Genomic DNA, 22,214 nt, shown 5'->3' with positions numbered 1-22,214 from the left:
GGATTTTTTGGGAGTGGGAAAGGGATCCCCATGACTGTCTCAGACCCCTCATCCTGCACCTGCCCACTGCCTTGGAATCTGGGAAGAGAAGGGACACAATCCCCGTGTCCCCGCAAGGGTCAGGGCCCTGCAGGAGAAGTTTGGGGTTGGGAGATGGGACCAGAGCTGTGCAGTCATTTTGGGGCTGCTCAGCTCAGCTCAGCTCAGCCCACTTGGGAATGGTTTGGGTTTCCCACAGACCCCCACAGCTGGATGTCTCCAGGAGACACCAACGCCTCTGGACACGGCAAAAATGGGATTTCTTCTCCAGGTTTGGATTTATTCACACGCTGAGCACCCAGCCCAGGGTGGGGAAATGCCACCGCAGCTCTGCCGCTCCCGGTGCCCGGCTCACGGGATCGTGAGTGAAACCCTTCTCGTTTTCTGCGCTTTGCATAAAGCCCGGTGTTTATTTTCGCAGCGGAAGCCACGAGGGCTGAGGGCTCTGCGGGGCTCTGCCGGCTCCTCTGGAGGCTGCAGCTGCCTCTCTGCCGAGGACAAAGGCCCCGATGCCACCCACATCCCGTGATGTGTTAAAATTAGGATGTCCCTGTGCCCTCAGGAAGCCCTGGATGTTCCTCCACATCACCCAAACCATCCCCGAGTGCCCCTCCCCAGGCTCTGCGCTGGGCCGGAGCCACTGCAGCCCCCCCAGCTCCAGGAACCATCCCAAAATCATGGAATGGGTTGGGCTGGAAGGGAAAGCTCACCTCATTCCCATGGCAAGGGACACCTTTCACTATCCCAGGGGGCTCCAGGCCCAGTCCAGCCTGGCTTGGGACACTGCCAGGGATGCAGGAGCAGCCACAGCTTCTCTGGGAATTCCATCCCAGCCCCTCCCCACCCTCCCAGGGAAGGATTTCCTCCCAGATTCCCACCCAGCCGTGGCAGTGGGAAGCCATTTCCCCTTGCCAAAGGTCCCTCTCTGGCTTTCCTGCAGCTTTCCCACCCACTGCTTCAATGGATAGGACTGGTCCCTTCCCCACCTTCCCCACCTTTCCCACAAAACTCTGGGAGCCATACTCTACCTTTGGTCAGGCCCTCACTTCACCAGGACTGCATTCATTTCCTTTTTCTCCTCACAAGGCACATCAAAACCATCAAATGTGGCCCTGCAGAGAAAATTCCTGCCAGGAGAGTGCTCGGCCTGTGAGAGGGGAGGTGCCAGGCTGGTCAAATCCTGGGCACAGCATTCCTGGGAATAACTCCTGCCCAATCCACATCCTTGGGAGTGGAGCTGGGGAATTCTCTGCCCGTGGGTCACTGCAGCAGCTCTCAGGGTGTCCCCAAGCACTGCAGGCTCTGAGCTCTGCATCTCTTCGGGTTTCCCAGCTGCTGGCCTGGCAGTGCTTCCCGGGGATAGAATGGAGGATTCCATCACTAACGGGGCTTGGAAAATTGTGCTACAGCAAAGAAATGCTAAAAAACATCCTGGTGATCAGCTCCTGCTCGCCCAGTACCAAATTCCTTTCCTTTCTCCATGTGCAAAGCCAGCGTGAGCTGAAAGGGCAAACACAAACCCGAGCAAGGACAAAATTCCGGCTTTTTCCCCATCCCTGCTCTCCTCCTGCTGGCCCAGCCCAGCATCCACAGCCAGGGACGGATAAAGAGCAGAAAAAGCACCCGGAGCTGAGAAATTCTGTCAAGTGTGAAAACAGAAAGTGAGAGAGAAAGAGCTCCCCGAAAGTGCCACGAAACCACGGGCACAGCTGGCACCACCTCCTTACTCACAGGGTGCTTTTGGGGCAGGGAGGATGAGCTCAGAGGATTCCCAAAATCCATGGGGGATGCACCTCTCCGTGCCGTTTGGAGGCCCTTCCTGAAGGTTTTTATTCCTATGAATTCTGTGGAATTTTAAGACGAACCCCACAGGGCTGATGCACCCACACAGAGCCATAAAATCCTGGAATGGTTTGGGTTGGGAAGGGACCTTAAATCCCAGTTCCATGGGTAGGGAATGGAAATAATTCCAAACCTGTGGGCTGGGCTGCAATGCTCCTTTGTGTTTATTCCACAGGAACATAAAATCATGGAATGCTTTGGGATGTTTGGGTTGGAAGGGACCTCAAAGCTCATCCAGTTCCACCTTCCACTATCCCAGGCTGCTCCAGGCATCATCCAGCCTGGCCTTGGACACTTCCAGGGATGGGGAATCCACAATTTCTCTGAGCCAGGGCCTCCCCACCATCCCAGGGAAGAATTTCTCCCTGGTATCTGCTCCTCCCAGCTCAGTGGGAGAAATTCCCTGCCCAAAATGCACCCTGTGTGCTTTTTAGGGAATGCCAACCCTGATCCAGGGGTTCCCAGCAGCTTCATCCCTTTCCCAGGATGAATCCCTTACCCTGGCAGGAGGACTGGAGCTTTGGAGCCTGTAAATAACAACCTCTGAATGTGGAGATCCCAAGTCTGGGTGGTCACGGAGCTGCCAGGCTGCTCCCTGGAATCCAACATGGATCATGGGGAAAATCTCAGGAATTCCAGTGGCAGCTGGAAGAGAGAAGAGCCAAGAGATGCAGAGGATCGAGGCAGGATTTGAGAGGTTCCAGCGCCCCAAAAAAGCTTCAGAAACACCACTGAATCCTCCCCAGTGAAATACCAGCACAAGCAGAGGTTTGGGGTTAGGAATTTCAGGGAATTCCACAATCAATAAGCACCAACAGCCAAAAAAACACCAGGAAAGTTTCTCCCAACTCTTTATTTTCCTATTTTATGGAGCCATCAGTTCCCAACCCAAATCAGAAGCAACTTCTGCCAGTGAGGCTCTTTTGGTGATAAATCCAACCCTGGATCTTCCCCAGAAAATGATCCAGGAGCAAAACAAATTATTCAATGTTCCAAAAAAGTGATTCAGTGTTCCATAAGTCCTGAGAGCGGCGAATAGGATCGAATTGGTTTTATTTATTGCATCCAGAAATCCCATCCCACACAATATTTTCCCAGTTTTGTAATGGAGCAATGATCCCTGTCCACAGCTGGGTGGGATATAATCATCCTGCAGCTTTAATTTATATTTCTCTGTAATTATTGCTTAATTAGATATCTCAAATTATTGCCAATTGCAGTGCCAGGGAATAGGGTTGCCCTACAAAGACCCAAACCCTTCCTACTGAGGATGTCCCAAGTGACTCCGTGACCTTCCCAAAGGGTTTGGAGCCTGTTAATGAGGAAAATCCATCGAATTTTAAATTACAACATCCCACAGCTGGTAGGAAATATCCCTAAAGCTCATTTCCCTCAAAGCACAGGGTGATGCCCACGCTTGTTACCTGGAAACCAGGAAACAAGGATTTCCCTAGGCCAAAAGGAAGCCCAAAATTCAATCTCTATTTATTGGAGGGGAGAGGAGCCCAGACTGAAACAAAAAGCCAGGAGATTTCTGTTAGATTTCCAGGAACCTCCCGCTTTTTCAGAAGAGCGTGGCTGGAGCAGGTCCCGTTTCTCATCATCGACTCTCCAGGCCTCAAAACCAAACTGAGCACAGGGCTTGGGCTTTGGGGCTTTTCTCACTGGGTTTCTTTCTTATTGCTGTTCTCCCTTTCTTTCTCAGGCAGGAGTTTTAGGTATTGATTTGGCTGAGGGCACGGCCCCGAGCAGGGATTCCCCTCATTTTGCCTGCATTAGATCAAATCCGATTTTACAGAGACCCGGAACGGTCCTTATTTTTCTCTGGAGGATAATTCCAACAAGAGCAAGTTCTGGTTGAAATACAGGCAGCAGAATTACATTTTCTTGTGGAAAATCATACAGCTGCTAACACTTCGAAAAACTTAACAGTTATAGATTATATTTATGGTATTTATTATATTTATTATACTGGGGGGCCCTGGCACAGGGTGCCCAGAGAGGCTGTGGCTGCCCCTGGATCCCTGGAAGTGTCCAAGGCCAGGCTGGTCAGGGCTTAGAGCAGCCTGGGATAGTGGAAGGTGGAATTGGATGAGCTTTAATGTCCCTTCCAACCCAAAGCATTCCATGATTTTATGTTTCTGTGGAGTAAACACAAAGGAACATCACAGCCCAGCCCACAGATTTAGAATTATTCCCATTCCATTCAAGCACTGCTTCCCATTCCTCTGGGAATGCACTTGCCCCAAGCTGCTCAAGGAGTAATTATCTTATTTTAATATATTATAATATGTAAAATATTCTGTTCTGATATTATTAATATAAATATTAATTATCAAGATTCAGGCTAAACCTAGTCAAGTAGAGGATGCTTTGAGATGGAGGAGGAGAAGATGGATTCCTTCTTCCATTAGGAAAAAAAAATCACTCACCGGAATTAAAAGCCCCAGAATCCCAGAATGGTTTGGGTTGGAAGGGACCTTAAATCCCATCCCATGGGCAGAGACATCTCCCACTATCCCAGGCTGCTCCAAACCCATCCAGCCTGGCCTTGGACACTTCCAGGGATGCAGGGGAAGCAGGCACAGCAAGGATTATAGGAGAGATATATAGGATATCATTAGGATATATCCCAATTTATCAGCAGCTTAAACCCAAATCCCACCCCAGTGCTGATCCCGCTGGGAAACCTCGTGTCCTGCTGGGAGCAGGGCCTGAGAGCCGGGCAGGGAAACCTGGAAAGCCAAAGTGGTGCCTTTCAGGAACACCCCTCAGCACATCCCAAAATTCTCTTTCGCTTTTGGCTCCCGGAAGACGCGGCTCCTACACGAGCTGGAAACCACAGCCCGCAGTGAAATGACTGGGCAGAAGTGAAAAACACCCAGAGAAATTGGAAAATGATGCACTGCTGGGATCGGGGCAAAAAGAAGTCTCAGGACACGCCACAGGCTTCTTATAGGAAACAGAGAAAATAAAAAGAATCTGAAAATGCAATATAAGACTCTTGATTCATCCTGCTCCCTCCCAATTTCACAGCAAAAATCCCAGTGACTTCACGGCAGCCCCAAGGCACAGAAAGGTTTTCTGCAGCCTTCTGGGTCTGGCTGAGAATGGCCATGAACAATAGGAGCCAATACTGAAATATTGGTTAATTATTCCAAATATTTCAGCAGAATCAAATATCCAGGCAGGTTTTCACAAATATTCATGAATGAAACGTTGTCACTATAGAATCAGAGGATCATGGAATGGTTTAGGTTGGGAAAGATCTCAAAGGTCACCGAGTGCAACCATCCCCAGCACTGCCACGTCCACAGGGCTGTTCGATCCCTCCACCACCGCCCTGGACAGCCTATTCCAGCGCTTTCCATGAAGGAATTTTCTCTAATATCCAATCTAAAGCTCCTCTGGTGCAACCTGAGGCTGTTTCCTCTTGTCCTGGTGCTTGTTCCTTGAGAAGAGAGCAGGATAAAAATGGAAATGGAAAAGCTGGAGAGAAATGATTTACACGGGATGGAGTGACAGAACAAAGAGGGAATGGCTTCAAATTCAGGAGGTTTAGATGGGATTTTGGGAAGGAATTGTTCCCTGGGAGGGTGGGCAGGCCCTGGCACAGGGTGCCCAGAGCAGCTGTGGCTGCCCCTGGATCCCTGGCAGTGCCCAAGGCCAGGCTGGACATTGGGGCTTGGAGCAGCCTGGGACAGTGGGAGGTGCCCATGGGAATGAGATTATCTTTAAGGCCCCTTCGAACCCAAACCATTCCGTGCTTTCGTGATTCCGCTAAAACTTCTCCACGTGCCGCGCGCGGACTCCCAGCCAACCCCATTTTCCTGCCAGCTCTGTGCTCCGAGGGAAGGAGCTCCGGCTGTGCCTCGCACATCCCCGCCCTGCGAGCCCCGCCGGGATTCCCGGCCCCGCCGCTCTCGGGATGAGCGCGGCTCTCCGCGGCCGGGGGGCGGAGGAGAAGCGCACGGGGGAACTCCCGCTCGTCCGGCGCCCCTATAAAAGCTGTCCCCGGCGTGGTGCGACGGCAGCGGGATGGAGCGGAGCGGCAGCAGCGGGAGAAGCAGCGGGAGCGGCAGCACCGAGAGAAGCCCCGGGAGCGGCCCCGGGAGCGGCCCCGGGAGCGGCCCCGGGAGCGGCCCCGGGAGCGGCCCCGGGAGCGGCCCCGGGAGCGGCCCCGGGAGCGGCCCCGGGAGCGGCCCCGGGAGCGGCCCCGGGAGCGGGCGGGCAGCGCCGCCTGGCGGGGCCGCACGGGCGTTGCTGTCCCTGGCGCTGCTCCTGCCCCTGCTCGTGTCCAGCCCGGCCCGGGCACTGCCCACCCCGCCCCGCCACCGCCAGCCCTCCGCCGAGCGCCTCAGCCGCTCCCGGGACCTGCTGGAGGCCGCCAACGCCTCCCTGCACCGGCTGAAGGTCTGCAGGGAACGGGACGGGAGCGGGAGGATGTGGGAGGGCCGGGATGGGGCAGCGGGGGCACCCAGGAGGGCAGGGATGGGGGTGGTGAGGGGATGCAGGAGGGCGGTGATGGAGCAGTGGTAGGAGCCAGGAGGGTGGGGATGGTACCAAGCCAGGCAGTGCTGGGGTAGTTATTGTACCCAGGACGTCAGTGGTGGGTCCCAGGCAGCGCTGAAGGCACCAGCTGGGCACCCAGGGGCTGCTGAGAGTACCCAGGAGGGCAGGGATGGGGCAGTGGAAGTACCCAGGAGGGCAGGGATGGGGCAGTGGAAGTACCCAGGAGGGCAGGGATGGGGGAGTGGAAGTACCCAGGAGGGCAGGGATGGGGCAGTGGAAGTACCCAGGAGGGCAGGGATGGGGGAGTGGTGCTACCGAGCCAGGAAATGCTGGAGCAGTTTCGGTCCCCGGGCAGTCCCCAGGAGGTGCTGAAGGCACCAGCTGGGCACCCAGAGGCTGCTGAGGGTACCGGCAGGGTGGGCGCTCCCTGGAGCCTCCCTTCAAGTCTCCATCCCTGTCCCTGCTTTCATGCTGCCCTGATCAGCCCTTTAGGACTGATTTGCTCAGGTCTCTTTCTTTTCCTATTTTTTTGCTAAAAGTTTTACTAAAATTCCCTGCTGTTTTCACACCCTTCATCTCAGAGAATCCCAAAAGCCCCAGCACCAGACAGGTGCTGTTCCCCACACCGTATTTGCTATTTTTCTCTTTCTAAGAGATCCTTTCCATTTGAAACTCTACTGCCATAAAGTTCTTCCTAAATTCCACGTCTGACAGAATCGTTTAAAGCCATGGAGGCAGAGCAATTTGCAATAAAACATAAAACAAACCGGTGCAAAACCTGGGATTATTCCCAATCTATTTCCTGTATTTCATATTTAACCACAGTCCTCACAGAGCCTCATTCCTGGGATTCGTCTGAGCACAGACAGCTGAGATACATCAAATTATTCTGTGTATTTACAGATATATATATATATATAAATATATAAACTGTGTCATGAGGCTGTCAGTGACCCATTTTTATTCCCTCTTCCCCACAGGAACTCGGCACCCTGGGATTCGAGTGCACCCTTGAAGAGGTGGATCTGGAGGACATCACGGAGAACCAAATGAACACAATCAAAGCCTGCACAGCTGAGGATCCAGGGGTAAACCAGCGAGAAATAGAAAGAAATCGAGAGAAAATGTCACTTTTACCTCCTAGTTTCATGCAATACGCAATCCACACTTCCATTAAATCACAAATCCTATTTCTCGTTTAATTTACAGCCTGGAAACTGCCCCGCCCTGGAAAGATCAACTTTTGATAAGGTAAATGCAATTTCCCCACAAAATCCCTTCTTTTGGCTCGTTGTGCGTTTCAATGAGCAGCACATTCCCACATTTCCTAACAATTCCCTCTTCCCCAGGGCAAATGCCTGCAGGGCATCTCTGAGGACCTCAGAGCCTACAGGGCACAGCTGAGGAACCTCAACGACCCCCAGCTGCTGGTGACTCTCGATGGGATGATGGAGGTGAGGATTCCCGCCTGGATTTACCCAAAAATTCAGGAAATAGGGAATAAAAAGCTCCATTTCTCCTCCAAATATTGAGTTATAACAGACCTGCTGCACTGGATGTGACACAGGCTGGACTAAAGGTTGATAAATACTTCGAATTTTAGCCTCAGTCTATAAATTCTATCATGAAATATTTCAAGATTTGCCTCATTCATGATAACATTCAGTATTTCAAATTTTACCCTCAGTCTATTCATGCAAGCATTAAACAGTTCTAAATTTACCTTATTCATGATAAATTAAATATTTCAAATTTCACCCTCAGTCTATTAATGCTATCATGAGATATTTCAAATTTTACCTTAATTATAACTTTTGATATTTCGAATTTTGCCCTCAGACTATTAATGCAACCATAAAATATTTGAAAATTTACCCTCTTCGTGATCTTAACTATCTTAATGATAATTAAATACTTCCAATTTTACACTCAGTTTATTCATGAGAAATTAAATATTTCAAATGTTGCCCTCAGTTATTAAGGCTAACATTAGATATTTCAAAACTTTCCCTATTAAGAATATCATTAAATATTTCAAATTTCATCCTCAGTAAATTAGTGTTATCGTTGAATACTTCAAATTTTACCCTCAGTCTATTCATGATAAATTAAATATTTCAAATTTTACCCTCAGATTATTAATGCAATCATTAAATAATTGAAAATTTACCCTATTAATGATAACACTAAATACTTCCAATTTCACCCTCACTCTATTCATGATAAATGTTTCAAATTTTAGTCTATTCATGATAACATTAAATACTTCAAATGTTACCCTCAGGCTATTAATGCTATCATGAAATATTTCAAATTTTACCTTCATAATATCATCAAAAGCTTCTGATTTTACCCTCAGTCTACTCACACAATCATTAAATATTTCAAATTTTAACCTTCATAATGATAACATTAAATACTTCAAATTTTACCCTCAGGCTATTAATGCTAACATGAAATATTTCAAAGTTTCCCTTAATAATGATATCATTCAACACTTCAAATTTTCCCTTATTAATGCCATCATTAAACATTTCAAAATTTACCTATTAATGCTATCATTTAGCGCTCCAAATTTTACCCCCAGCCCATTAATGTTAACATTAAGTATTTAAGACTTTATCCTATTAAAGATCAATTAAATATTTCCAATTTTACCCTCTGTCTACTCAGGATAAATTAAACACTTCAACATTCACCTTCTTAATGATCAATTCAATATTTCCAATTTTACCCTCTGTCTACTCAGGATAAATTCAATACTTCAACATTCACCTTCTTAATGATCAATTCAATATTTCCAATTTTTCCCCTCGTTCTATTCACCATCAATTAAACATCCCCCATTTTTCCCCTCAACGCCCTCCTCACTTCCCGCTTTTGCCATTCATCCCTGAGGGGGTGAAACTCCAAGGGGGTTTTTTGGTTTAGACATTTTCTGGACTGGCTGTGACCCTTTTCCTTGTGCAGGCCCTGGGCAGCAGCACTGGGAAGGTTCCGGAGGCGCTGGCAGGATTGGGATTGGGATTGGGATCGGGATTGGGATCGGCCCCGTTCCCGGACAGGCTGAGGCTCTGCAGTGTCCTCCAGGCTTTCCGCATCCGCAGCGTCACCATCAGCAGGATGCTGAGCTTCCTGAGCTCCCTCTGAATCCCAGGAATCCACCCAGAAGCCAAGGAGATCCTGAAGGAAAAACAGTGGGATCAACACGCACCGGCTTCCAAAGGAATTCTGAATTTCCCAGAGTTCGTTTTTAGGGAGTTGCGCCTTTTAAACCATGAGAGATTCCCAGGTTTTTGGAACTTAAGCTCCATCCGAGCACCAAAATGTTCCTAACTCTAATTTATCCACATTTATCCAGCTGATTTCTCAGGAATTGAGAGAATTGAGACCTATTCATGATAATGCATTTCCTCGGGGGTGCATTCCAACTCAGGATATTCTACCCCATGATTTATTTATGATGATATTCCATTCTATTCCATGATTTATGATATTCCATTCTATTCCATGATTTATGATGATATCCCATGATTTATTTATGGTTTTCTGTTCTATTCCCTGATTTATTTATGATATTTTTTGATTTATTTATGATATTCCTTGATTTATTTATGATGATATTCCTTGATTTATTTATGATATTCCTTGATTTATTTATATTCCCTTCTATTCCCTGATTTATTTATGATGATATTCCATGATTTTTTTTATGATATTCTGTTCTATTCCCTGATTTATTTATGATATTCCCTGATTTATTTATGATGATATTCCCTATTTATTCTATTTATTGCCTAATAAAATCAAACTTTACTCCAAAACCAAGGTGATTTTTTTGTCCCTTGGGATCCAACACGAATCCCTTTAAATACTTTGGTTATTGCTGGCATGGGAAGGCACATCCCCATAATTGGTGTCTCTTAAAATCCAAGTTTCCATCTTGGATTGGGTTGGATGAGGCTTGGAATAACTTGGGGTAGGGAAGGTGTCCCTGCCCATGGCAGGGGTTGGGATGGGATTTCAGGTCCCTTTCATCCCAAAAAACCCCTTTGACCCCTTTGGTGGCACCTCCAGCTTTTCCAGGTGCTGAGCAACAAGTTCCATCCTCCTCCTCTCTTCCCAGGACATCAACAACTTCCCAACATTTCATCCAACTAAAACAAAAAATCAAAAATCAGATGGAAATAATGGAAATTCTTCCTGTTTTAATCTTTCTTTTTTAAAAGTATGTTTTCCTTTCCCAAACATACACAGAGGAAGATGATCCCAAGTATCCCACGGCCTTAAAAACAAGACAATCCTGGACCTGCTTCCTCCTCTCTTCTGCAAATATCATTTTCCCCAATTTTTTTCTGATCCTGTAGCACAGGGATTTGGGCTCCTCCCATTTCCAGCACCTAAATTCTAGTCAGGTTCTGATAAATCAAGTAAAAAAAAGAAGTATAAAAAGTTGCTCATACAAAAAAGAATTATACCACGTACAAAATGGAGACAAACTATACAGAAAAGAGGGGAGAAGAAATTCCAGGGGGAAATTCCGAGCTGCCTGGAGTTCAGAGTGGTGTTCCCCTTCTTTGGGAATTTTAGGAAACAGAAGCATAGCTTAACAAGGACTGAATGTACAGGATATGCACAATAATTCCACATATACAGTGATTATCCAAAGGAATTTGTGGCAAGTTTAGGATCATTCTTCCCTGATCCATGAGAAATTCGATGCACCTCACGATTCTGGCAGTTCCATGTTTTTTGGAAGGGGATGAAAGTTTCCAGGGTGATTTTTCTCCCTGTTTTTCCCTGATGGAAACAAAAACCTTTCCCAAGTGATGAAAAAGACAAATTGGTTTCTTCAGTGTTCGTGTCTTTCCCTGTGGGTGAAGCCCGGAATTCCGGGATCCACCTCTCCTGAAGGTCTTGGAAGTGGCTTCTATCCACACAAAATTCCATTCACGTTTCCCTGGAGGATCCTGCCTGAGTGGTGATGCCCTGAACCTTCCCGAATCCCAGCAGGATCCCAGAGGAGCAGAATGGTTGGACTGGGAAGCTCCCTCCCTCCTCCTCCTTCAGCTGGCTCAGCTCTGAGCCGAGAAACCTGAGGGAAGGAAAAAACACACCTGGATTATGGGATGTCTGGAAGCGCCTGCAAGACCCAAGTGGAGAAAGAAACTGAATTTCAAAATATTCAAGTTGAGAAATAAATGTATTAAACTCCCCGAGGCAGCACGAGGCTGTGGCGCAGAGTCTGGGAGGGAGAGCTCTCCACCTTTGCCAGCCAGGTTGTTTCCAGGGACAATGAGTCATGGAATTAGGTTGGAAAATCCCTCTAAGACCATCCAGTCCAACCATGCCCCCACTCCATCCCAAGGCCACCACTGCCCCACATCCCCAGGAGCCACACGTCTGCTCCATCTCTCCAGGGTGGTGACTGTGCCCAGCCCTTTCCATGAAGAAATTTTTCCCAATATCCAATCTAACCCTCCCCAGGCACAACCTGAGGAGTTTTGTCCCATGTTTCCTTTTGTCCTGAGTTAAGGAATTAAGATCAAAGTTTTGCTGTTGCAAAAAAAAACCCCACATTTAATTTTTCAGGACAATTGCCCTTGGCTGGCTGAGCCCATAAAATTATGGAATGGTTTGGGTTGGAAAGGACCTGAAAGGTCATTTAATTCCAACCCCTGCCATGGACAGGGATAATTCCCAGCTCCCTGAATAATTTGGATTTGCAAAAGGCGAACTGAACCCAAGAGCTCCACAGAAAGGAGGGGGAGCTCCCTTGGGAAATCCATTCCCATAAGAGATGGAACCACCAAGTCATCCAGCAGGGAAGGTGTTAATCAACCATTCCTGAAATAAAGACCCAAGCAGCCCTTCTTGGGAATCCCAGGAACCAGTCTGGACACCCAGGTCATGCTGAGTGCTCTCCATACTCAGGGCAAAACTATTCCTCATTTTGTATCCATTTCCGAAGGGAAGGATCAAACACCCCAAAGCATCAAGTCACTGCTGAAAGCAGAAGGGACACAATTTTGACCTCCATAATAAACCACGCACTGGGGATTTGTAAATTCCCTGATGGGAATTCCCAAAGTCCAGCTGAGCCAGGGATGGATTCAGTAACCAGGGAGCTGATACCTTGCAGCGTCTGCAGGATCTCGTAGGTCGCTTTTTCCCCGAGGCTCCTCTGCAAAGCCTCTGCAGATCCATTGCCCTGCTCCCTGTCTCTCCACTTCCTCAGCACCAGGAATTTCTGCATGTTCACGTCCTTCTCCATGGCCTGGATGTCCTCGATGTCCTTCATCTCCATCTGGAGACACTCGATGGCGACCTCCCTCCAGTGCCGGTCCAGGAGCTTGGCGATCGCCAGCAGCTGTTGGTCCGTTAAGCTTTTTGTGCCCGTTCCATCTGAAAAACATTGGATTTTCCCCAATATCCAATCCCAACCTTCTCTGCTGCAACCTGAGGCCGTTCCCTCTCCTCCTGTCCCTGTTCCCTGCCAGCAGAGCCCGACCCCCCCGGCTGCCCCCTCCTGTCAGGGACTTGTGCAGAGCCACAAGGTCCCCCCTGAGCCTCCTTTGCTCCAGGCTGAGCCCCTTTCCCAGCTCCCTCAGCCGCTCCAGCCCCTTTCCCAACCCCATTCCCTTCCCTGCACATGCCCCAGCCCTTCCATGTCCTTGTGAGAGTCCCAAAACCGCCCCCAGGGCTGGAGGAGCCTCAGCAGTGCCAGCACAGGGGATGGGCACTGCCCTGGGTCTGTGGGCATTGCTGGGAGCTCCTTGGCTGCCCCTGGCTCATGTCCAGGCCCTGCCAACCACCAGCCCCAGCTCCTTTTCCAGCAGACACCTTTCCAGCTGCTCTCCCCCAAGCCTGGACCATTCCAGAGGGAAAAGTCTTTTAAAAAGTGAGCTGGGTTTCAACTCCCAGGACACAAAACAACCCCAACCAGGCTCTTCCCAAGGCCACAGCGAGGCCCCACCTGCAGTGCCACCAGTCTTCTGCTTTTTGCTGTGGAGCCCCTCTTCCTCCAGGATGCTGAGGGCTGGCTTCCGCTTCTTCACACCTGGGAAGGGATCAGAGGTGCTGTCACTTGTGTCACCTCTCCCCAGAGGCAGAGAGGGGCACAAGGAACAAACCACCCCAACCCCAAGTTCTCTGCAAAGTCACTCACTGGCTGTGCTCCTCCTCTGCTCGTTCTTGTTCTGGTCATAATGGATCCAATCCCCTGGGAAAGGTCACAGGAGACAAACGTGAGGGAGGAATTCCCAGTGCTGGGCTCCACCTCCAGGAATTCCCAGGCACAAAGCAAAGCTGTTGGGTGGATTCCAACCCCTGAGGTTTGATAGAATGAGATTTTTCCCCTTTTATTCAATGTGCTGCAGCAGGCCCAAATAGGCCAGAGAGATTGCAAGTTATAATGCAATATATGCCATTTCATATTATATGATACAATTCTATGGATAATATATGGAATTGTATGTTATAACACAGAATAATAGGCAGGGGGGTTGGAACTAAATGGTCTTTAAGGTCCCTTCCAAAAACAAACATTCCATGACCAGCAGCTCTACTGGGAGGAAAGGCTGGGAGAGCTGGGATTGTTCAGCCTGGAGAGGAGAAGCTGCAGGGTGACCTAACTGGAGCCTCCCAGTGCCTGAAGGAGCTACAGGAAAGATGGAAAGAGACAACTTACAAGGGATGGAGGGACAGGACACAGGGAATGGCTTCCCAGTGCCAGAGGGCAGGGCTGGATGGGAGATTGGGAAGGAATTGTTCCCTGGGAGGGTGGGCAGGCCCTGGCACAGGGTGCCCAGAGCAGCTGGGGCTGCCCCTGGATCCCTGGCAGTGCCCAAGGCCAGGCTGGACACTGGGGCTTGGAGCAGCCTGGGACAGTGGAAGGTGTCCCTGGGGGTGGAACTGGATGATCTTTAAGGTCTGTCCCATCCCAGACCACTCCCTGGTTCCCAAGGACTCACTCTCACGGAGTTTGGCTTTCCAGACGGTCTCATCCGAGTCCTGCTCCACCAGGGACATGGTGAAGTCATCAGGCTTCTCCAAGTACACTTCAAAGTAACTCTTCAGCTTCAAGAGTGATCCATCAACAAATTCAATCTCCTACACAACAGAAATATGTCAAAAATAAATATTTCTCTATGATAAACTAAAGAGAAAGCAACTGGCTGGTGGGACAGATCCGAGCCTAACTCCCATCTCCCAGAGTTTCGCTGTTGACTTCAGCATCAGGATTTCATCCCAAAATTTTAGAGCTCTAAGAGGCAAATGGCTCCTTTTTGTGCCACATTTCCAGGGCAGCTGCAATGCAGGAAGCAAGGGTGAGTGTAAGGGACTCACCTCAGGAGTTATTTCAGCTTCTGGCTCACAGATCAATCTGTACTTCTTTCCTTCCTGCAGTAATTTTTGGCACACGGCGGGCTTGTCAATTTTAACAAATTTCTTATTTGAGTGCTTCACAGCTTTTGAGATGTCCTAAAATTTAAAAAATACCATTTCAAGGTTAATATTTCAAGGTTACTCATTCCAGTAGATGAATTAACATTTAAAACTTGTGTTCATGTGGCTGCCTGGGCTGTACTCTGGCCCCAGCTCTACAGCACAGCCACGACCCCAAACTTCCCAGAAAGCTGTGGAATAACCACACTCAAAAAGCATCACCAAACCTCTCCAGCTGTTCTGCCATGGGGGTGAAATGAGATAAGAGAGTTTGCAACCCCAATAAAAGGCAGGGTTTTGTCACTGTCCTCATTGTAACAGGGTAAATTCAAGTCCTGCTCCTGCCAGAGCTCCTGAATGACCCCACAAACCCAATTTCCCAATTATAACCCATTGCACAGCAATGCAAGGAACTTTCTAGAGCTGTAATTTTATCCAGGGTTAGTTCCATGGCCTTTCTTTTCCCTGCAGACAGGCTCTGTTCTCCTCTGAGGTTATTGCCAACGTGGTCCTTGGCAGCAGGAAAGTTGGTGGCACCTGGATGAATTCATTATCAGCTGCTTTCCCAAATTCCCAAATTTTCACTGGGGACTCTGCCACTGCCCTGGACAGCCTGTTCCAGTGCTTGACCAGCCTTTTCCTGAAGGAATTTTCCCTAATGTCCAATCTAAACCTCCTCTGGTACAACTTGAGGCTGCTTCCTCTTGTCCTGTCGCTTATTCCTTGGGAGAAGAGACCAGGACAAAGAACGGAAATGGAAAAGCTGGAGAGAGACGGTTTACACAGGATGGAGTGACAGAAAAAAGGGGGAATGGCCTCAGATTGAAAGATTGTAGGTCTAGATTGGATATTGGGAAGGAATCCTTCCCTGTGAGGGTGGGCAGGCCCTGGCACAGGGTGCCCAGAGCAGCTGTGGCTGCCCCTGGATCCCTGGCAGTGTCCAAGGCCAGGCTGGACACTGAGGCTTGGAGCACCCTGGGATGGTGGAAGGTGTCCCTGTCCATGGCAGAAGGTAGAAAGAGATGGGATTTAAGGTCCATTCCCACACAAAGCACACCAGGATTCCCAACCCCACCCTCCCCAGGCCCAGCTCCCAGCCCGGGCCGTACCTTTATGAAGGAGTCATTGTTGGTGGCCACGTAGACCCAGAAGGACAGGGAGGGGTGCTCATCGATGGCTTTGTAGAGGATGACGGCCCCGTGGTACTGCAGGGGCTGCTGGCTCTGGATCAGGGGTCCCACGGGGGACAGGGAGCTCACCACCCACTTGACGTGCGACGCCGAGAACTCGGCCGAGGGCTCGATGGCCGCGCCCCCGCCCTTGATGTGCAGCACCTTGAAGGCCACGCCAGCGCCGTGATCTGGGGGAGACATCCAGGGGCTCAGCACCTCCAGAGCATCCCTAGGCACCATCCCCAGCCCCTGGCCCCACACTCACCCCCCAGGCAGAGGCAGTGCGGGAACTGGATGGAGCTGAGCGCGCCGGGCGCGTCGCAGCGCACGTCGAACAGGGGCCCGCCCACGATCCAGGGCTTTTCCACCAGCTGGGCGTACTTGCTCCAGGATAACAGGGAATACGTGATCCTGGCGGCGCCTGTCACCTCGAAAATGAGCCCAGTGATGCTGCACTGGTAGGAGCCCTCTGCATCCAGCAGCGCCCTGCAAGGGACATCCGGCACTCGGCAAAAATACCGGGAGCTGCGGGGTAACGGAGCAGCTCCCTCCCGCTTTATCTCAGCGGCCACAGTGTGCTCCTCTCTCTGGGTCTGAGCCATCACTGGGCTGGTAAAAACCACTGAGGGCCCACCCAGCCTATGCAAAACAGCTGGAAATGAGCATTTTGCATAAAACTTCCTGCACCGGGAGCTGCTCTCACGGGAAGGGCTCAGCGTCAGAGCCAACATTTTCCGTGGATAACAACAGCGGCCAGCGTGGAGAACAGCAAGGGATACATGGACATCCCATAGTGACAATTCCAAGGCAGACAGAGGGAGAACAGCGCTGCATCCAAGGGGAAATGCAGGGCTAAAGGGGAGGGTGAAGCAGGGCAAGACCCCTCACGTGCATCCAGGCTGAAACCAGCACATAACAAGGGGCTGGTTGTTAATTATTGCAGCAAGACAAGGCAGCATCCTGGAAAACCCTCCCAAGAGTTCTCCTGGGCCAGGATCTGGAGGCAGCACAGGCTCTAAACGGTGATTTTTAAGGGTTTGGGTGCACCTCCCAGTACAAATCCAGGTGCATTTGTGCAGACAATGAGCTGTTCTCCCACTTCAACCAAAGACTGAGGCACCTTGGTCAGAACAACGTAAACTTAAACCCATTATATTCAAAAAATTCATACATAAACTGTCCTCCAGCAAGTCTCCGGGGGGTCACTTGCTCCTTCTGGTCCTGGAAACAGATTTAAAAAAATTATCTTAAAAAAGGTGAGAAGAAATTAGGATTACAGATTGCAAATGATCTAATGCAAAAGAAGTGGGTGGCTTTTCCCTCACAAACCTACATTTTCACTCCTGCAGTGCTCACAGGGTGGCAAGCAGCTCCCTCCTGGTGGGAAAAGAGGAAGATGAGCTCAAGAACAGCCAAATAATTAAAGAGCCAGGAATAAAAAAGGCCTCAGGAGATCTGTTCCTACCTGACTCATTGCAGTGAGGTGGGGATTCCTTCTCCTCCTGTTCTTCCTCTAGGAAAAAGGAGTTTGGAGTAAACACCTCAGTCTCCAGAGAGTTTCTGCTCCCACATTCACCCAGGACAACCCCACAATTTCATTTGCTTAAATTCAGCAAATCCTAAGGAGAACATTCCTGAGAGTCCTTGCAGGCCTTGCACAGCCTGGGGGTGAAGCTGAACATCAGGAGACAAATTTGCCAACAGCTCCTAAGTTGCCCAAACTGCTGGAAATTTTCAGAGGAGTTAAAGATTCATCCTCAGGATGAGCCTCGTGGTGCCAAGGACAAAGTACAACCCCCAGCATGGAAACTGGGAACAGCATTCCCAGGGAACAACCACCACATTACCTGCAGTGTGTTTGTCCCTAAAATGATTTCAGAGTGCCTGGATTCTCCTGGCCGAATCCTACAGGACAGAATTCCAGCAGAGCTGACACTTCAGGCCAAAGGTTGTGTCCTGAAGGGTGGATTTGGGAGCAGGGGAGTGGCAGAGTTGCCGTGCCAAGAGCCAGGATGAGCTGCTTCCCATCCCACCCTCCCTCCCAGGAAAAAAGGATCCTGGAGGCTGTCCCAGAGCTATCCTGGGACTCCAACACCCTCCTGGGCTGGGAGAGCCAGAGAAGGCCTTGCTGCAGCAAACAGCCTGGCAAACAGCAGCCAGCAGCTGGCTGCCTTCCCAAGCCCTGCTATCCCATCCCTGAGTTGCAGCAGGATTGGAACGGCACCAGGAACACTCCCTGCACGTGGAAGCTCATGGCCTCCACCCCCCACTTCCTAGGGATGCTCTCCAGCAGCTCCTTTTCCCAGAAGATACGGAGGGGGTGGCTGGAAATCCTTCCTGCCATCCCACAGCACGCCTCGGGTGCCGTTCATCCGAGCTGGCTTCCTCCTGCTGAGCAAGGGCTACCAGGGACAACAAAGCACACTCACCCAGCCTGCCTCCATCCCACTCCTCGGCATCTGGGGAGCAAAAACATCGGAATTGTTTAATTATCAGTATTACACAAAAGCACAATAAACTGCTGGCACACAACCCGTGGAAGTGCAAACCCACCAACAGCAAGCGTTTCCTTTCATTCTTTTCCTGTCCATCCTGTTTGGCCAGTTCTGTTGCCAACTTGTGAGGAAATTTATGGCCTCTTGGTGTTTGGACAACTGCTGTGGTGTAAAAATATCCATGGGCATTGTGTCTGCAACATCCATGGGTGTTGTGTCTGGGAGGCGAAAGCAGCACGAGCTGCTGCCCTTCGATCATTGATAGGAAATCCTTGGCTCCCAAAAGTTTTATTGGGAAAGCAATCAGAGTTAGCATTCCCTAATAACTGTGAGACTGTTCCCAGGAGAAGCAGCTGCTTTAAACTGAACAGCAGTTTTATAAAAGAGATTACAGATCAATCACAATGTTCTGCTTACCTGACTCCTCTTCTGAGCCGCTGCTGGAGCTGCCATCGGAACTGGCCTCTCCTTAAAAACCACACCCCGTTAGGCACAGGTGGGATGGGAGAGCAGGGATCCATCCACAGGTTGGGATCCATCCACAGGTTGGGATCCATCCACAGGTTGGGATCCATCAGGCCAGCCAGCAGGTTAGATAATGGGACAGAGCAGAAAAAATACTGAGGCAGAGAGAAGCATCAGAGCATCAAATCCCAGCTCCAGGGGAGACTTTGGGGTCACCCAGGCCCTTCTGAAGGGTGTTTAGAACATTTAATTTTCATGTTTTATGCATCCTGGGATTATTTTGGAGCTTCAGCCATGGCACATCCCAGTTAAATGATGGTTTTCCATGGCAGGTGGGAGCAGCCTTGGTGGGAGCTGTGTGTCCCACCAGACGTGGCTCGTGCGGATGCACCAAATGTGGCTTTAATTAATTATTCTCACAAATGTCAGTTGAAGAGAAACCAGCACTGGAAAGTCAAGGATGTGCTTTGGGATGTGGGTGTGGGGGAATTTGGGATGCAGGACCAGCCACACCACCGCAGGAGCGAGGAAATCCCTGAGCCATGGTGTGCTCACCCTCCGGGTGCTCCTCGGCCAATCCCGATCCCGATCCCTCCATGCCGTTGGGTGTCACCTCTGCCAGAGAAAAGCAGGGAATAAAAGCTGGAGAAGGATTTAACTCTTCTCTTGTCAATTTTGTACTCAGAGAAAGCAAATAAACAACAAAAGAACAGGCATTTTAAAAACCAGCACAACCAACCAAAATAATCCATAAACTAAGGGTTTACACCGAGGTTTTTAAAGCCAGTTATAGAATTCCCATTCCCTAGGAGGGGCATTTCCCAAAATCCCTGTACCTTTTTCATCCGAGGAGAGGGACTCTGCTCCGCTGGAAGACAAAAGCAGACACACGTGAGCAGCTGTGCCAGCCCTTTCCCACGCTTCCACAGGGGCAGCATTCCCCACTCCCTGCCCGCTGGCATCGCTCCCAGCCTCGGGAATCTGGGAGCTGACTTGGGATGGGGCTTGGTGAGTAAACATCCATCTCCTGCAGCAGCACCCCGACCCTGGCTCTCTCCTGGCCCTTCTGGGGACACCTGGCTCTGCTGGACACAATTCCCACTGGCACAAGCTCCTGGTTCCAGCCCCCATTGCCAAGCCCTGGACTCCGTGCCAGGTGCCCATTGGATTTGGGAGCAATCCAACCAATCTCCAGCCAGGCAGGAAACTTGGATAAACTCTGGCCTTCAGCCGTGGCAGACAACTCCAGCAGACCCATTTGTGGCAAATTCACACCAACCTCCAGCCTCCATCCACTCTGGAAAGGGGAAATCTGCTGGTTTTATCATTCACAGATCATGATCCTGTTTGGAAACCTTTTCCTGGAGCTCCACAAAGTTCCACAACATCTGTCAGGCAGATCCAGCAAAGAAAAGCTGCCCTGAGGACAGGAATGGCCCTGGGTGCAGTCACCATAAACCAGCAGGTGACATCCAGCTCTCCCACACTGTGGTGGCACCGGGAAATATTCCAGAACCTCCGCCCTGCCAAGGGGCAGCTGGAACAGCAGGCAGGGAAAAAGCATCCAGCCCGCTTTTTTTTGGAGGTAGGTGAGGGTCACAGGGCCATCCCAGAGATGCTGAGGGATGCTGGGGATGGTGAAGCCAAGATGTGGGAGTTGCTCAGCTCAGGAGGCTGATTTCAGCCATCCTGGATGCTCCTGGAATGAGCGGGCACCACCACGGGGGTCAGAGCCTGGGGGCCACGCTGAGGCACTCAGACACAAAACTGAAAAATAAATAAATAGATGGGAATGGCAGAGGCAGGAAAATCAATCCCTAACGAGTGAGGATTCCTGAGGAACTCAGGGAAGCGATGCCAGCTGGGGAGTCCTGGCAAAGCACAGCAAAGTGGCTGCACGGGGCTGGAGAAGTTTCTGGGTCAAGGGCAGGAAGAAGTGGAAAAGGTTTTCCCCCACAAGGAATTACACAACAGTTTGCTCTTCCAAACTGTATCTTGTGAAAAAAAAAAAACAACACAATAATTATTTATCTGGAGGATTTGGAGGAAGTCTGGACCCTCTCCAGGGCCGGCAAGGGAGCCAAGCGATGTTTGAGCAACCCTGCAGCCCTTGCACCAAGTGCTGGCTTGCTAAACTGGGATCGCTTCCCTCCGCGCCGCCTCCAAACCCCTCGCAGCTGCATCTCCCTCCTCCCGCCCTGGCAAACAGCTCCGGCAGCGCACAGGCGCGGGGGGAGAAAGCACAAAAAGAGACAAAAAACCCACCCGGGCAAAGCCCCGGGCATTGTGCAGTTAATTAACTGCAGCCATTAATTGCGGCGGGCAACGGGCGCTGCCGAGCGGAGGAGCCTGGTGGGGCAGCGGTTCCCAGAGCGCGATAACACGGGGAAGGAGATAAGCACGAGCCTCGCTGCCCGGGCTCGGGGCAGTGACGGGGGCACCGGGGGGCACCGGGGGCGGTGCAGCGGGGCCGGGGGGTGCGGGGCCGGCGCTGCCTCGCCCGGCGCTTTGTCTGCAGCAGCGGGGGATGCGCGGCGCGGCCGGCGGGGCCCGGAGCCCCCGCTGCAGGTGCACGGCCGGGCACGGGCACCCAAACTGCCCCGGGAACGGGGGGGCGTTTGGGGACGGGAGGGAACCTCCGGGCTCGCTGCCCAGGAATGGGGGGTCGGGAGGGGGTGGAGGAGCGGAAGGATGCGGGGATGCAGGTGGGGTGGGGGATGGGAGGATGCGGGGGCGGGGCTGGGGGACAGCGGGAGGGCGCAGGGGGACAGCGGGACGGGCTGGGGGACAGCGGGAGGGCGCAGGGGGTGCATGGGGACGGCGGGAGGGGACGACAGCGGGGAGAGTGGCGGGGAACGCCGGGCAGCCCCGGGGGCGGCGGGGAGGCTGCAGGAGGATGGCGGGGGACAAGGGGAGCCCCGGCACCCCATGGCCGCTCACCTGTCGGGCTCCTGGGCCGGGCCGGACATCGCGGCGGATCCGCTCGGCGGCACCGCGCGGGAACCGACCGCGTCCTCCGCGCGTGGGGGCGGGGCCGCGCACGGACCCGCCCCGGACACTCCCCCCGGAGCTCCGGATCGGCCGCCGCTTTCTCGTCCACCCCCCCGTCGAACTCGATGTGCTGTGGGTACATGACACTCCTGCACACACCCGCCCTCGGTACAGGTACAGATAGACGCGGTGTGATTCGTAAATATATAGATGGTGTTCATTTCTGGGCGCACTGGGTGTTACCTGTTGG

The 22,214-nt window shown here is 51.1% G+C and overlaps 2 protein-coding genes across 2 annotated transcripts; one reads left to right on the top strand and one right to left on the bottom strand.

Moving 5' to 3' along the window:
* Positions 1 to 5,809: 5,809 nt before the first annotated feature.
* On the top strand, positions 5,810 to 9,543 carry IL12A (interleukin 12A; the record flags this gene model as incomplete). The annotated part of the gene is made up of 6 exons (XM_082288271.1): positions 5,810 to 5,869; positions 6,223 to 6,294; positions 7,374 to 7,481; positions 7,603 to 7,644; positions 7,743 to 7,847; positions 9,364 to 9,543. 6 exons carry the CDS (start codon positions 5,810 to 5,812, stop codon positions 9,541 to 9,543), a joined length of 567 nt encoding a protein of 188 aa, XP_082144397.1.
* A 1,276-nt stretch (positions 9,544 to 10,819) lies between these two features.
* On the bottom strand, positions 10,820 to 21,942 carry CARD8 (caspase recruitment domain family member 8; the record flags this gene model as incomplete). Its single annotated transcript, XM_082288269.1, has 16 exons — positions 10,820 to 11,488; positions 12,529 to 12,798; positions 13,370 to 13,453; positions 13,562 to 13,615; positions 14,367 to 14,505; positions 14,743 to 14,877; positions 15,951 to 16,201; positions 16,279 to 16,499; positions 17,185 to 17,234; positions 17,347 to 17,390; positions 17,479 to 17,526; positions 18,443 to 18,472; positions 18,926 to 18,976; positions 19,529 to 19,588; positions 19,810 to 19,841; positions 21,914 to 21,942. The coding sequence occupies 16 exons, from the start codon at positions 21,940 to 21,942 to the stop codon at positions 11,469 to 11,471; spliced, it is 1,518 nt and encodes a 505-aa protein (XP_082144395.1). The 3' UTR covers positions 10,820 to 11,468.
* Between the last annotated feature and the right edge of the window lie 272 nt (positions 21,943 to 22,214).

The sequence above is a fragment of the Coloeus monedula genome (genome assembly GCF_965178545.1).
Source record: "Coloeus monedula genome assembly, chromosome: 10".
Classification (NCBI taxonomy): domain Eukaryota; kingdom Metazoa; phylum Chordata; class Aves; order Passeriformes; family Corvidae; genus Coloeus; species Coloeus monedula.
Note: the sequence above shows the minus strand (reverse complement) of the source record. Positions and strands in the feature narration are given on the sequence as shown.